Raw genomic sequence first — 12,621 nt, 5'->3', positions numbered from 1 at the left:
CCATTCGCTCACCAATAGAAAATTTAGAATATATTCTTCTTCTTTAAGAATTGCTAACATATTTCTGGTCAATATTTTAAATAAACAAATTCGATTTTAACCTTGTTATTTTAAAACAACGTGTTTAGGAATCATTTTCAAAATTTGAATAAGCATCTCATACTTTTTTTTACCTAACTGGCTTGCTATCACGGCTTTTTAATAATCATTCTCGCTATCTTCATTGCAATTCCTGTTTTGTTTAGGGCTCTGATGACAGCCGCTGTCATGTGCATTGATTATGTTAAATTGTACGATTTAGGTTTAAAAACCTAATAGTTTAAGAGACATTATGTGCATTCCTGCTTTTAAACATTACAGAGCATTAGGGGAAAATGTACTGATTGAAATAGGGGCGGAAATAATTGCTAAAACATGGATGTACAGGCGGCTCAAGAATTTGCGCGACAAAAAAACTGGAAGAAAGCAGTAGAGTCTTATACGAAATTCTTGAGGAACAAGCATAATTCAATCGATCTCGTCATATCCTCGCTGTATGCTCGATCGGAATGCCTATTTGAGTTAAACAATTACTTGGCAGTTGTAAATGACTGCAGAAGTATCATTCAACTGACTATAAACCAAAATGACCACATAACGTTTTTGGCGCGAAAGAAACTCGTCCAAGCATTGTTTCTTTTACAAAAATTTGTAGGTATGGCTTCGTCGAAAAGTGCTACAAAGTTTTGTTGTATACTGTTTACTTTTATCTACTCAAACTTTTTTTTGATAACTGATAGGAATGACTTATTCAGATGCCGAGGTCGCTGTAAAAGAATGGCTCTCTTTACTGCCCCAGGACGACACTGAAGAAAACAAAGAAACCCAATTAATTTTGCAAGGGTTGCTTCAGACTTTTGATTTTGGTGTTGGTTCTAAACAAAAATTTACAAATTTGATGAAACTCCTAGAAGCTAGATTAACAGCAACCAATAACAACAGCATTTTTAACACAAAAAACAAGGTCTTTATATTAATAGGGTTTATATTTTTTTCATATTAACATCATGAGTTTATTTTAGATGGAAGGAAGGCCCGCATCGTTGGTTTCATGCATCTACTGTAATGTTTCTTTCGTTGACAAGATGGACTTGCGGACTCATTGCCAGACTGAACTGCACGAAATGATGATAATGTCAGACGATGGCCATGATTGGTACTGGAGACCACCCCCAAGGGGTTTCAAATCTGATACTTATGTGTTGTGTGCTAATTGGAGAGAAACAAGCAGTTGTAGGTAAATGCAATTATGTTTTTTCAATAGTGTAAACTCATTTCCTAAAATCATATATTGCACTCTTTTCCATCTAGTTTGTGGTTAATCAGGAAGTTCATACAATAATTTACAATATTTTGAGAGCAAGACAATGATGTACTATTTGGCTATTTGTTATAGAGAAAAATTATCAAACATATTGGGAAATTAATTTTTTATGTTTTATAGTTATTTACATAAAGAATACTATCCTTCAAAGGCCTGTCAGCTATTTTTCAACTGCAGAATACCTACAAATATATTTCAAATCAGAAATCAGTTAGTTGTATTAATTTTTAAAATATTATTCTTAAAGAGTACTCAGTTTTTTTAATTTTATTACTTTTCGTTATTTTTTGTTAACATTTCTGATGTGATATATGTTTTTGATGTTTAAAAAAAATTAAGATGTATGCCTTATATATCAAAAAATGCAAAAAACACTATTCTCCTCCAGAGATATGATCAGTTATGGAAACCTGATTGATATTGATAGCCAAACTTCCAATTATTTATTAATTATGAAAAAAAAGGCAACTCAATCATTGGCTTTAGTGTCATAAAAAAACAATCTAAAAATATTGCTTTAAAGTCATTGATGTACTGGATACTGGTTGGATATCGCAAAACGCCCTCTAGTGTGGATATAAGCAATCGAAATATACTTGAACACCCCTCACCACTTACCCTTTCTCGAAAAATGAGATAAACATAATTTAGCTAAAATTATTACTGCAAACCAAATCCTAATTATAGGGAAAATCTTAAAAGAATAAAAAACATTAAAGTATTTTATTTATAATTTTCATTCAACTTTGTTTTGGAGTTTTGCTTCCCCAATGTAACACAAACAGCGGACACAGATAAAAACAGAAAAGTTCAATTATCTCCAGAGTTTCGTCGGGGGCCCAGTATAATAGAAGCTTCTCCAATTTCTTGTTATGCTTTGGGATTTGCAGATACGGCATGCAGTGTGTTCAGGCGCACGGAGAAGACGAGTTGATGGAGTGGAAAGAACGTTTTCGTTATCGGGAAATGAAACTGCAACGGGCTAGAGAAAAAGAGCTTTTCGGTAAAATGGCAGCCGCGTGGCGTTACGCACGCGCACCTATATGTTTTTTTTTCGTAGGTAAGTCGTATACTGAAGAACTGCTCGAGAAGTGGGTGCAGTACCCGAACCCGAACGCACTGATGTGCGACAAAATCGAAGACGTCGAAGACTGTTGCTCTTGCCCGTTGTCGGTGACCGTTTCGTCAAAAAACAGCCTCCACCACTGGACGTTCCTGATGAAAACGCGACGGCCCTTGAAAGCGGTCGCCCTGCTTCAGGACACTCACCGAAACCACTTTTTCATTTCGACAATTTTAGTGAAAAACTGCAAGGTCGACTTGAAAAACGACCAGGAATGGATATCGCAGTTGGCGCATCACGAGTCGTACATGCCGGTCGAGTATCGAATTAAGGTTATGTTCACTACCGGTATCTTCGGCACTTTCAGGCAGTCGATCGTATTTGATTTCTCCTTCGAGCCCGTTTTGGTTAGTTTAATGACGTTATTCCCAAGGAAACCTGACAAGTCCTTTCCAATGTCTAAACAATGGATATAATTCTTTCATAATTAGCGATTTTTAAATAATACGCTGCTTGTGAGGCATTGTTTTCATAAATGTGCCTTGTATGGATTATGATGATATTGCTTTAAAAATAGTTCGTTTGGTATCGTTCGCAATCGATGCCTTTATAGGTTCCTCTGAAAGTTATTCTTAAATTAAAATGTCTATTTGCCTAAATATAGTATAGTGTTTAGTGTTAATTGCCTACGTGTAACCTATAAATGATGTTGATGTAACAAGAAATATTTTTTTGCACTGAATTTTTGAAACGTTGGATTCGTTGATTTGGTGGTTTACATAATCTGCTATGGGATTCCCCAATGGTGATACTGTTCTTTCCTATTAAGATTTTTTCTGCGTATGAATTACGTATTCAGTCAGAGAATGTTTTTTTTTTCACTGTCCGATGGTCATGTGCTTAGAAGGATTGTGTTTTAAAAATACAATGAAATTTATATTTATTTATATATCGCGTTACCTCGCCGTCGAGTCATTTTGAGAACTAAATGGAGTCGATATTTTTATTGGGATTCCCCGAATCGTTAAGTATCCTATTCGGGTATTCCCTGAAGAGGTAAAATGACACGCATAATAATTTATTATAAAATACACATTATTGCAAGTTGGTATTTAAAACACTGATCGAATTTGACTAGTCGATTAGTAATTCAATTGACCAACAATGATTTTTCAAATCAAATCAACTTAAATCATCCTAATCTCAATTTTCTCAATTAAAACCTCGCAACTTTAGCAGAATTTGGAGTTTGCGATATTTAATTTGAAACGATTGTAAAAGTGAATTGCAAACTCTTTTGAAGAATTTTGACATTTTTCTTGGTGTCATTGTCGATTGGTTAACATTTTGCATAGTATATTATGATGTCACTAGGAAAAAAGGGTTACTTTTGACGCTCTTTGTGGTATTTATAAAATACACCATTTTTCGTCTGAAAACAGTTCTAGAAACGTGTCAACTTGTCTATTGGTTGTGGTGGATGACTTGTTGGGTTTCTTTTGTATATGCGGCTGTCTATTACTTTATACGTTTCTATTTATAGGTTAAACATCTTTGCGTGGACGTGGTACCCGATTCGGAAATTGACAAAATAAACGAGATCAGAAAGGAGATCACTTTGTCGATATCGGAAAGGTGGACCGCGACTAACTCTGATATAGTTCACTTTCGATCGAGTTTGGTCAGTTCCGGTAACGACGAGTGGGAGACCCGGTTGAAGGGGATGTATCCGTGTCCGCAAGCGGAAACTTTCGTTTTGTCACACGCGACGTTAGCGGAGAAAAAATTTACAAGAAATAATTACAGGTAAATATTGAGAGACCCGCATTGCCGTGATTGTTCTCTTAGGCTACGACCGCGTGTCACATGGTACATGACGGAAGCAAAGCTAAACTAAATTAAAACTCCGTTTTGCCCAAAATCAATATAAATTCTCCCGACTTCTGATTAACTAACTCACACTACAGCTTATATAAATACAGAAATATACAGCGCGTTTAGGAAATTTGTTTAAAATCGTCTTGTGGATTTTCTAATCTTTAGATAAATGTTGCCAATACAAGTAGTGAATATTTTGACTCGACAAGAACACAATTAAACATACAAGATGTAAATACAAACCAAAACCAAAGGGCGAGTCTAGAACAAAATAATGTAAATGTGGTTAAAATGAGTGGAAGAGTGACTAGAATTCAAGACGTGCGTACAAAAGAGTAGTACAACGAGACACATGTTCAAGGGGCGTGGCAACAACAAAATAATCGATAGAGTGTTCTAAAAGAACAAATGAGAGTGTTAATACAAGGAACATCACACCTAAACGGGTGTGGCAAGAATAAAATGATGGCTAGAACAACTCCCTTGAGGGACTAAAACGAACGCGTAGCGTGGACCTCGCAATCTTGTGCACTTGTTGCGTGAAAAACAATTTGATATTCCGAAAATGTCCAAACCTCGCCTTTATTGGACTTTGAAGATTTTGGACGACGCGGTATGGTATCTACGCCATGGAATTCAATAAGTCACTTCTTCTATAGCAGTGTTACACCCAAATTGCATTATTTTTGTATATCCGTGTGACACGCGGTCCTGTCGTTTGTTAACGACCGCTTGGTTGTCGTTTGAGACTCCTAAAAGAAGACTTCTTTAAAAGATCATTTGGATATACTGAAAGGGTCTCCTTTTCTTCAAGGGAACGTATGCATCAATTACTCTTTATAGAGGAGATGGCACGGTACGACCTCATTGCCCAGTATAATCTCACGACCAAACTCCAGATAGCGCACAGCTACATCCTGTCGCCAAACAGTATGGCGGCCAGTACCGCGAAATACTCTACCAACGGCGAACTGTTCGCCTCGATCGACTTGGGGAAAGAACTATCCGAAGATACCTCAGAGGGCCGGCTCATCCTCATGCACTGTAACACGGTCTACCTCTGTCCCACGCAACTAGACGCCAGTCAGAGAATTAAAATATACGAGGCCTTAATCGAAGACAAGGGAAAGAACACGATCTATTTGAGGTTGTCGAGCGACACAGTGCAAGGACTGCAACTCACTCCGGATTCTGACTTGGAGGTGCAGATCCAGTTTCAGCTCAATCGCATACCGTACTGCGAGTGGCACTACACGCTGGACAAAATGGTCAACTTCAAAACGATTTTTCCCGACACGTATCTCGAGCCCGTCATCCCGTGGTCCCCTTCGAGACAATGGTCACGTACGTTAGACTCCCGGCTAAACATCAAACAAAAAGAGGCGGTCAACGCGATCACGACACCACTGTGTGTACAGTTGCCGCCCATTTTGGTGATCGGGCCGTTCGGTACCGGCAAAACGTTCACGCTGGCGCAGGCGATCAGAAATCTCATCAAAGACTCATCGAATCGGATTCTGTTGTGCACCCACTCGAACAGCGCAGCCGATTTGTACATTAAGGACTACTTGGATAAGTGGGTCGACGAAGGGGAGGAGCACGCGAAACCGTTGAGGATTTATTATCAGAAACGCTGGGTCGCAACCGTCAATCCGGTAGTTCAAAAGGTAATTTAATCGTGACGTCATTGCTAGTAGGTAGGAATTAAGAAAAAACTATGTAATCCTTAAGAGTAATAGGTGGAGCGCCGGCCATTGGTATGGCCTCCCATAAGAGTTGTTGACCTGTTAGATCTTTATGAATATCCTCATCCATTTCTTCTTCTGCTGGGAGTAATGTAAATGACTTCTTTGGTTTATTTTGTTTGTACAAATACAAATAAACAATATAAGCCATAGTCGCAACCTGCTGGTTCTCTAATCAGTCGAATGCAGTGGATGCGAGGTTCTGGGTGTATATTTTGTAGGTTGCCTTTAAATCCTCAAACGCCATGGTTCAGTGTCTGTTCGGCAGTGCTCCTCAGGTTTAATAGTAAAACCCGCAATCTACCTGTGATGTTTGGTCTTTCATAAAGTTTCATCTCTTGCTGTCTCCATTGCATACTCCATAATTTCGCTTTTGCTAAGTTCTGACTGTTGATAATCTTGACTTCGATCTCAGTCTCATTAGGTGTGCTAGAAGAACTGATTGATTGATTGATTAGTGAGCAAGTTCTCTTCTTAGTGGCAGGTGTTAGTGTCTGATCGCGTGTGACAATAGAGTATTAGAATTTGAATTCTATCAGTGAAATACCGCATTGACAAATTGTCAATATACTATGAACCACAGCAAGGCTATTGAGATCATTCTCTATTCATACCAATCGCTGACACAAGGAAAGTGTCGAGTATTGAGATCCTTCTATTTTACATCACAAACTGGCCTAAGCGTCTTTAGTACGGGATGGCGACGACGAATTTTAGTATCAACTATCATATCAAATGGGATTAAGCACGTGTCGGGTTCCTAACAATGTCCCCTTTCCAGTACTGCCTAATATCGATGAGCAACGGCACTCGAAAATTCAACATCCCCACCATCGAGGACCTAATCAAACACCGTATCGTCGTCGTGACGCTATCGACGTCGGTCTATCTATCGGTGATGGGTCTTCCCCAAGGTTTCTTCACTCACATCCTGCTCGACGAGGCAGCCCAGGCGATCGAGTGCGAAACCGTCACGCCCCTAGCGCTGGCCAGCGAGAACACGCGACTAGTGCTAGCGGGCGACCACATGCAACTCGGCCCGGACATATTCTCCCCGTTCGCCAAAGAACGCGACCTTCACATCTCGCTGCTCGAACGCCTATACGATCATTACCCGCAACAGTTTTCCTGCAAGATACTGCTGTGCGAAAACTATCGCGCTCACGAGAGCATCATCCAGTTCACGTCCGAGTCTTTCTACGATCAGAAACTAGTGTCGAGTAGCAAACAACCGAAACACTTTCGATTCTATCCGCTGACGTTTTTCACCACCAGGGGCGAGGACGTGCAAGACAAAAACTCGACCGCGTTCTACAACAATTCGGAAGTGTACGAAGTGGTGGAGAGGGTGGCGGAGTTGAAACGCACTTGGCCCGACGAATGGGGCAAATACACCGACCAATCGATAGGCGTGGTCACCCCATACGCGGATCAAGTGTTCCGCATCAGATCGGAGTTGAGGAAACGTCGCATTGAGAACGTATGCGTCGAACGGGTCCTGAACGTCCAAGGCAAACAGTTCCGGGCTATTATCTTGTCGACGGTACGCACGAGGAAAACGTGCAGCAACGACTCGTCCGCCGACGTCATCGATTACGGTTTTCTGTCTAATTCGAAACTGCTGAACACCGCGATCACCAGGGCGCAGAGTTTGGTAGCGGTCGTGGGCGATCCCATAGCGCTCTGTTCCTTGGGCAGGTGCAGCAAGGTGTGGGAACGGTTCATTCAGATCTGCAAAGATAACGAGAGCCTGTTCGGTATCACGTGGACGCAGCTCAAGCTCCAGCTCGACGGTATCGAGCTGAAAAAGATCTATACGCTGAATCCGCTAGCCCCCGAATTCGTCCCCAGGAAGTACAAAGAGAACGTGGTCCAAGCGATGATACCGCCCGCGCCTGCGCCGGTTATGACGCACCCGGTAGTACCGCCTCCGGGCGTGTCGCCGTTCGGTATACAGGACTGCAGGTTCCTCGCGCCTTTGATATACCCGCCTCAGCCTCGTCCGTTCGTGTTTAATCTGGGACCGGGCGTGGCCGGATTGGTATCACATCCGATCGCGAACGGCTTCTCGCAGCCCATCAGGGTGGTGAACCCCCCTCAGCCGCCTCCGCCTCCGCCTATGATCGTAGCGTCGCGCATCTCGAACCTGCAACCGATCCAGATCGCTAAAACCGTACAACAGCACGTCGCGATAGGCGGAAAACCCAACGGGACGTCCCATAACAAACTGATCCAGTTCATGAACAACGTTCATTTTCCGGAAGCGTCGGTACTGAACGACTGCGTGAACCTGCTGCCTCAGAACATGTCCCTCGCTGACATGCTGTTGCAACCTCCCAGTCTACAGGAGAGATGGTACAATTATCTGAAAGAAGGTACGGGGGAGGAGGCGGCCGAGAAGTTTAGGTATCTGCTTCACACGACTAATCAGAAAGGTTCCAAGGTGCAAGACAGGTTGATATTCGATTGCGCCACGCCCCAGTCCTGCGACTCGCCTACTTTTAACTGGTACGACAGTCCGACGAACCAAATCAACATCAACAAACCGGTTTATATACAAAACGAGACGTCGAACGGACACAATAAAGCGGAACGATTTTCCGTCGCAACAGAAAACGGGAACGCGAGTTCGGTCCCGGAGACGAACGGGGAAGATCACCTGCAGCAGCAGATAAACGAGGTGTTCGCGAACTTGAGTATCGGCAGCAACAGCGACATGAACGACGTGTACAAGGCGTTCGCCGACAAGGACGGGCCCGACGGCGGAGCGATTCGGTCGCCCTCTGTCGGAGTGCCGCGGTTTTATAAGTATTTTCAGTAGTGTCGGAAGGTTGGCGGAGGCGCCGGGTTTTTCTTTCTCGTCTGACTTGTCGGTGGAAAGCGATACTGTCGACGTATGACATGGGTCGCAGTTAAAAACGTCCCGAACGATTTCTTGTGATGATTAGTTTGACCGCGAAATAATAACCTAATTACCCCTCATGATTTACTACATTAGTGTGACGTCGGCTGTTGAAGTTTAGAATCCAACCGCTCTATATACGCTTGTTTCAATGTTTATATGATATTTGCTTATTGGAGACTCTATTGTATATTGAAAACGCGTACTTTAATAAAAATCAAAATATAACCTACAAGGCCCAATAAGTTGTCAGCAAAATTAATTATCAAAACTGGTTACAGTCCAACTTTGGTAACTCGAAGCGAGGTTTGTCGCAAAATGAATTGGACTTATGTATGGATGTATAAATGTTTAAATGTTAATGTATTCTCGTGTTTTTTCTAGTTTTATCCTCATAAAAAAAATTGCGTTCAGTACTGTGTAAACATCTTGCCCATATGTTCGAATACGAACGTATTTTGTTTAACACTTCTTCGACCGACCTCTTCAACCTCTGGTTCTAATTTTTTTTCTTTATCGCTTTCGTCAATCACCACTTGTAGCAGAACATCCACGAACACAATTAAATTAAGAAGAATTGCCAGGTTCAATTCAAGGTTCCACTTCTCAAAGAACAAAATGAGGCTTATCGTAGTTAACGATGGAAAAAACGACAAAAAATTAGGTTATGATCTCGTGTTCTGAATAAATTAATGGTACAGAGAGAGTTTTCGTCTGGTTCGGAACGTTTCGAATGACTGTCAAATGTCAAAAGTGTCGCATCTCGATTTATTCCACCTTTGGGTCGCTGGCGGGGAAATTAACCATAATAGTTCTTTTTTTGGAGAGTATTATTTGATTTTTGAAGGATCTCATTTTCGTCAGTCCGATATTCCTATTATTTTTTAAATGGCGGATGCTGAGCCGTCCAGTTTCGCAACCGTTAATGATTCTATTAAAGTTCGATATAGTTTAGAGATTTATATCCGCATTTTAGACGGAAATTATAGGTTAGGTTAGCGACGCGTAGAGAAAGTTTACAAACTTATATTTATGTGTGTGTATAGTTTACGGTGTATATTGCAGAGTTTTTTGTAAATAGTCATGTACATCTTAACGTTGTCTAGTGGATAGAGAGTATATACTAGATTTTTTTTTACTGTGTTTATATATCTTTATATAACTATGCGTGTACTTATTACTATTATTTAAAAATATAAATTCATACAGTTATTCGGTTGGGTTTGATTTCACGCGGGGTCAAAAAGAAGGGCGAAATATTCAGCAAAACTCAAACGGCGTGCTTATTCGTACATCAACGATCACAGATATTGTAATAAATTAGTTTTTTACCATTAAAATATATGAATAAACAGTATCTGCGTAAATTCCAACAGAGGCAATTTGAATTTTTGCTTGGTTCTTTCTATCTCTTTACTTCAAATCCAGGTGTCTTCCTATCAATCATCCAAGAAACGAAATCACATATCACGTAAACTAAATCACCACGATAAAAACACCGCATCAAAAAGTTACTGCGGGAGCAAGATTCATCTACGATATGCAATGCATGAGTCTAGATCTCTTTTTTTAGTTTTTCTTTTCTTAATTTTACCGAAAAAATACGGCTACCCCTCGCGTCGGCCATCTGGACCAATCCGATATGAATAACAACGAAGGAACTGTGTTTTAAACGATTAAAAAGGATTTTGTACTAGATACAACCTGGCATTTCCAATGCTTCCTATTGCTATTGCTTTTCTTTGGTTGGTTTGGTTACTGTTACTACTTTTACTTCTGATCACCACAACAACTAAAGGTCATTCGGCCAGTTTATAAATATTAGTAAATATAATTTAAAATTCCTAAAGGATGCCTTCGTGAAGAAAGGGTCTCGACTATTCCACCATCCTTGGGGCGTGTTAACGTATTCATAGAGTGCAATAAACTCCTCAATCCACCGATTCATCTAACGGCAATTATCCACACAGGATATCCAATCTGGCCTGGATACCACCGTGAATATGAAATATTCGGAAACCGAACAATACCATACAAACCATACATCCGCATTAAACAAGCACTAATACACACAACTATAAGTGCTACGCCTCTAACGATTCAATTAACTTAACAAACTAAACAATTTTTCATACCAATTTCTAACTTTTTATGCAAACGTCGACCATGTACAATGGTTCCTCAAATATCATCCTTTTCTTTGGTCAGTATGAAAACTTTCTAATTTTCTTTGGGTTGGGATGTTGACTAAGGTCACTTGCCCATTGCCGACATCCATGGACTTAGGGGGAGATGGAAACAAAAATGAAGGGTATTGAATCCAAATGATGAAAAATCCCTTTTTAATATTAATAAAATCAGTTTTAAAACACGTAGTTTTATACCTAACCTCAATATTCAATGTTTTGGATTTGATTGAATGAGATGAAAAATGAAATGAAAAAATGAGAAAATATTGTTTTCAAAAAGTATCGGAAATATATATAAATATTTCTTAAATCACTGTTTTAATTTGGTTCTCTATAATTTAAAAAACTTTAGTCAAAGGTGTTTTAAATAACACCATTTCATTGGATGGGTATAAGGTGTCTCATTGCCATGGAGATATAAAATGTGACATGTTGTGCTTTGTTTTATTTCTATTACATAACTTTTCCATTGGAAAAAATCTGTAAATATAAAAAATGATCCAAGTTAGTGCGCCATCCTCTTCAATAAGACCCCGCCCACCTAATTTGTCATCGTGTAAGTAGTTTTTTTTTTTTGATATTTAATAGAGGAAATAATCACAACAGCCTATTTCAAATTGCTTAAATAAAAACTAGTCATGATACTTGTACGGGTTTTTTGATGGACAGAACTGTACCTATATAGTTATGATTTACTTTAAGTTTCTAAAGAATTTTGGGATAACATATAATAATTCATAATAACTTTCTAATTTTGTATGAATTAAATTTGAAGGAAAATGCGAATTAGAGCTGGTATACTTTTTAAAAATTGTGTGTGTACAAAAACTGCACTGCAAATGTTTTCTGTTTCAAATATAGGATGTTAAAATTATAAAATTTATATTTTATAATACAGAATATATAATCAAAAATAAGCATCCTCTCTTAAAAGTTTTTCGAATCCCTCTTTCTACTGTTTAATTTTAATGGTATGTAATATAAGTTTTACAGGAGAGAAAGACTATTTTTTTTTTGAAAAACAACAACAAAAAATGAAAAAAAAACTAGAATTATTGGTCAAACGATTGTTTAAATTTCAATAAAATCGGTTAATTAAGATATTTTTATGAACCCTTTTCATTAAAAATAAGCATTCGCGTTTCACATAAAATCACTTAAAAAATCGCCTCAACACTTATATATAATTAAAAAACACCCTATATAAAATTCGCACTTTCTCCACGTCGCGTCGACTTCTGTCGATCTGTCCTGTTCGTAGCACCAAGGCGCTGGGGCGCGACGGGCGGAGCTTCATTTCTATTGGCGAGCATCCGGCCCAGGTAACTCCGCCCCGATCGGAATTGCAGCCGAAGTCATCTTTATCTTTCTGCCGCAAAGATATTCCGGGAAATTTGGTCCGTTTTTCGGTGTATCTGGTCTGGTAGGTATCCGACCAGGTAATCGTCACACCTTCGTAAAGACCGGGAGTTAGGAGTACC

At 39.6% G+C, this 12,621-nt stretch overlaps 1 protein-coding gene across 2 annotated transcripts; it reads left to right on the top strand.

Moving 5' to 3' along the window:
• The first annotated feature begins 9 nt into the window (after positions 1–9).
• Positions 10–10,149, top strand: LOC132698276 (probable helicase with zinc finger domain). Of its 2 annotated transcripts, none has more exons than XM_060664260.1 (8): positions 10–694; positions 795–1,003; positions 1,062–1,276; positions 2,254–2,366; positions 2,424–2,833; positions 3,970–4,232; positions 5,119–5,971; positions 6,831–10,149. In XM_060664260.1, exons 1-8 carry the CDS (start codon positions 415–417, stop codon positions 8,868–8,870), a joined length of 4,383 nt encoding a protein of 1,460 aa, XP_060520243.1. In that variant the 5' UTR covers positions 10–414; the 3' UTR covers positions 8,871–10,149. The 2 variants fall into 2 exon arrangements, with proteins under 2 accessions (XP_060520243.1, XP_060520242.1); XM_060664259.1 differs by having other exon boundaries at positions 780–1,003.
• The last annotated feature ends 2,472 nt before the right edge of the window (positions 10,150–12,621 follow it).

This window comes from Cylas formicarius, unplaced genomic scaffold, assembly GCF_029955315.1.
Source record: "Cylas formicarius isolate icCylForm1 unplaced genomic scaffold, icCylForm1.1 PGA_scaffold_2__14_contigs__length_35257938, whole genome shotgun sequence".
NCBI lineage: Eukaryota > Metazoa > Arthropoda > Insecta > Coleoptera > Brentidae > Cylas > Cylas formicarius.
Note: the sequence above shows the minus strand (reverse complement) of the source record. Positions and strands in the feature narration are given on the sequence as shown.

Coding starts and splice junctions, on each gene's coding strand:
- LOC132698276 (XM_060664259.1), top strand. CDS start 415: ATGGATGTACAGGCGGCTCAAGAATTTGCGCGACAAAAAAACTGGAAG. Junction 2,367..2,423: donor TAGAGAAAAAGAGCTTTTCG/GTAAAATGGCAG, acceptor TTTTTTTCGTAG/GTAAGTCGTATACTGAAGAA. Junction 4,233..5,118: donor TTTACAAGAAATAATTACAG/GTAAATATTGAG, acceptor CTTTTCTTCAAG/GGAACGTATGCATCAATTAC.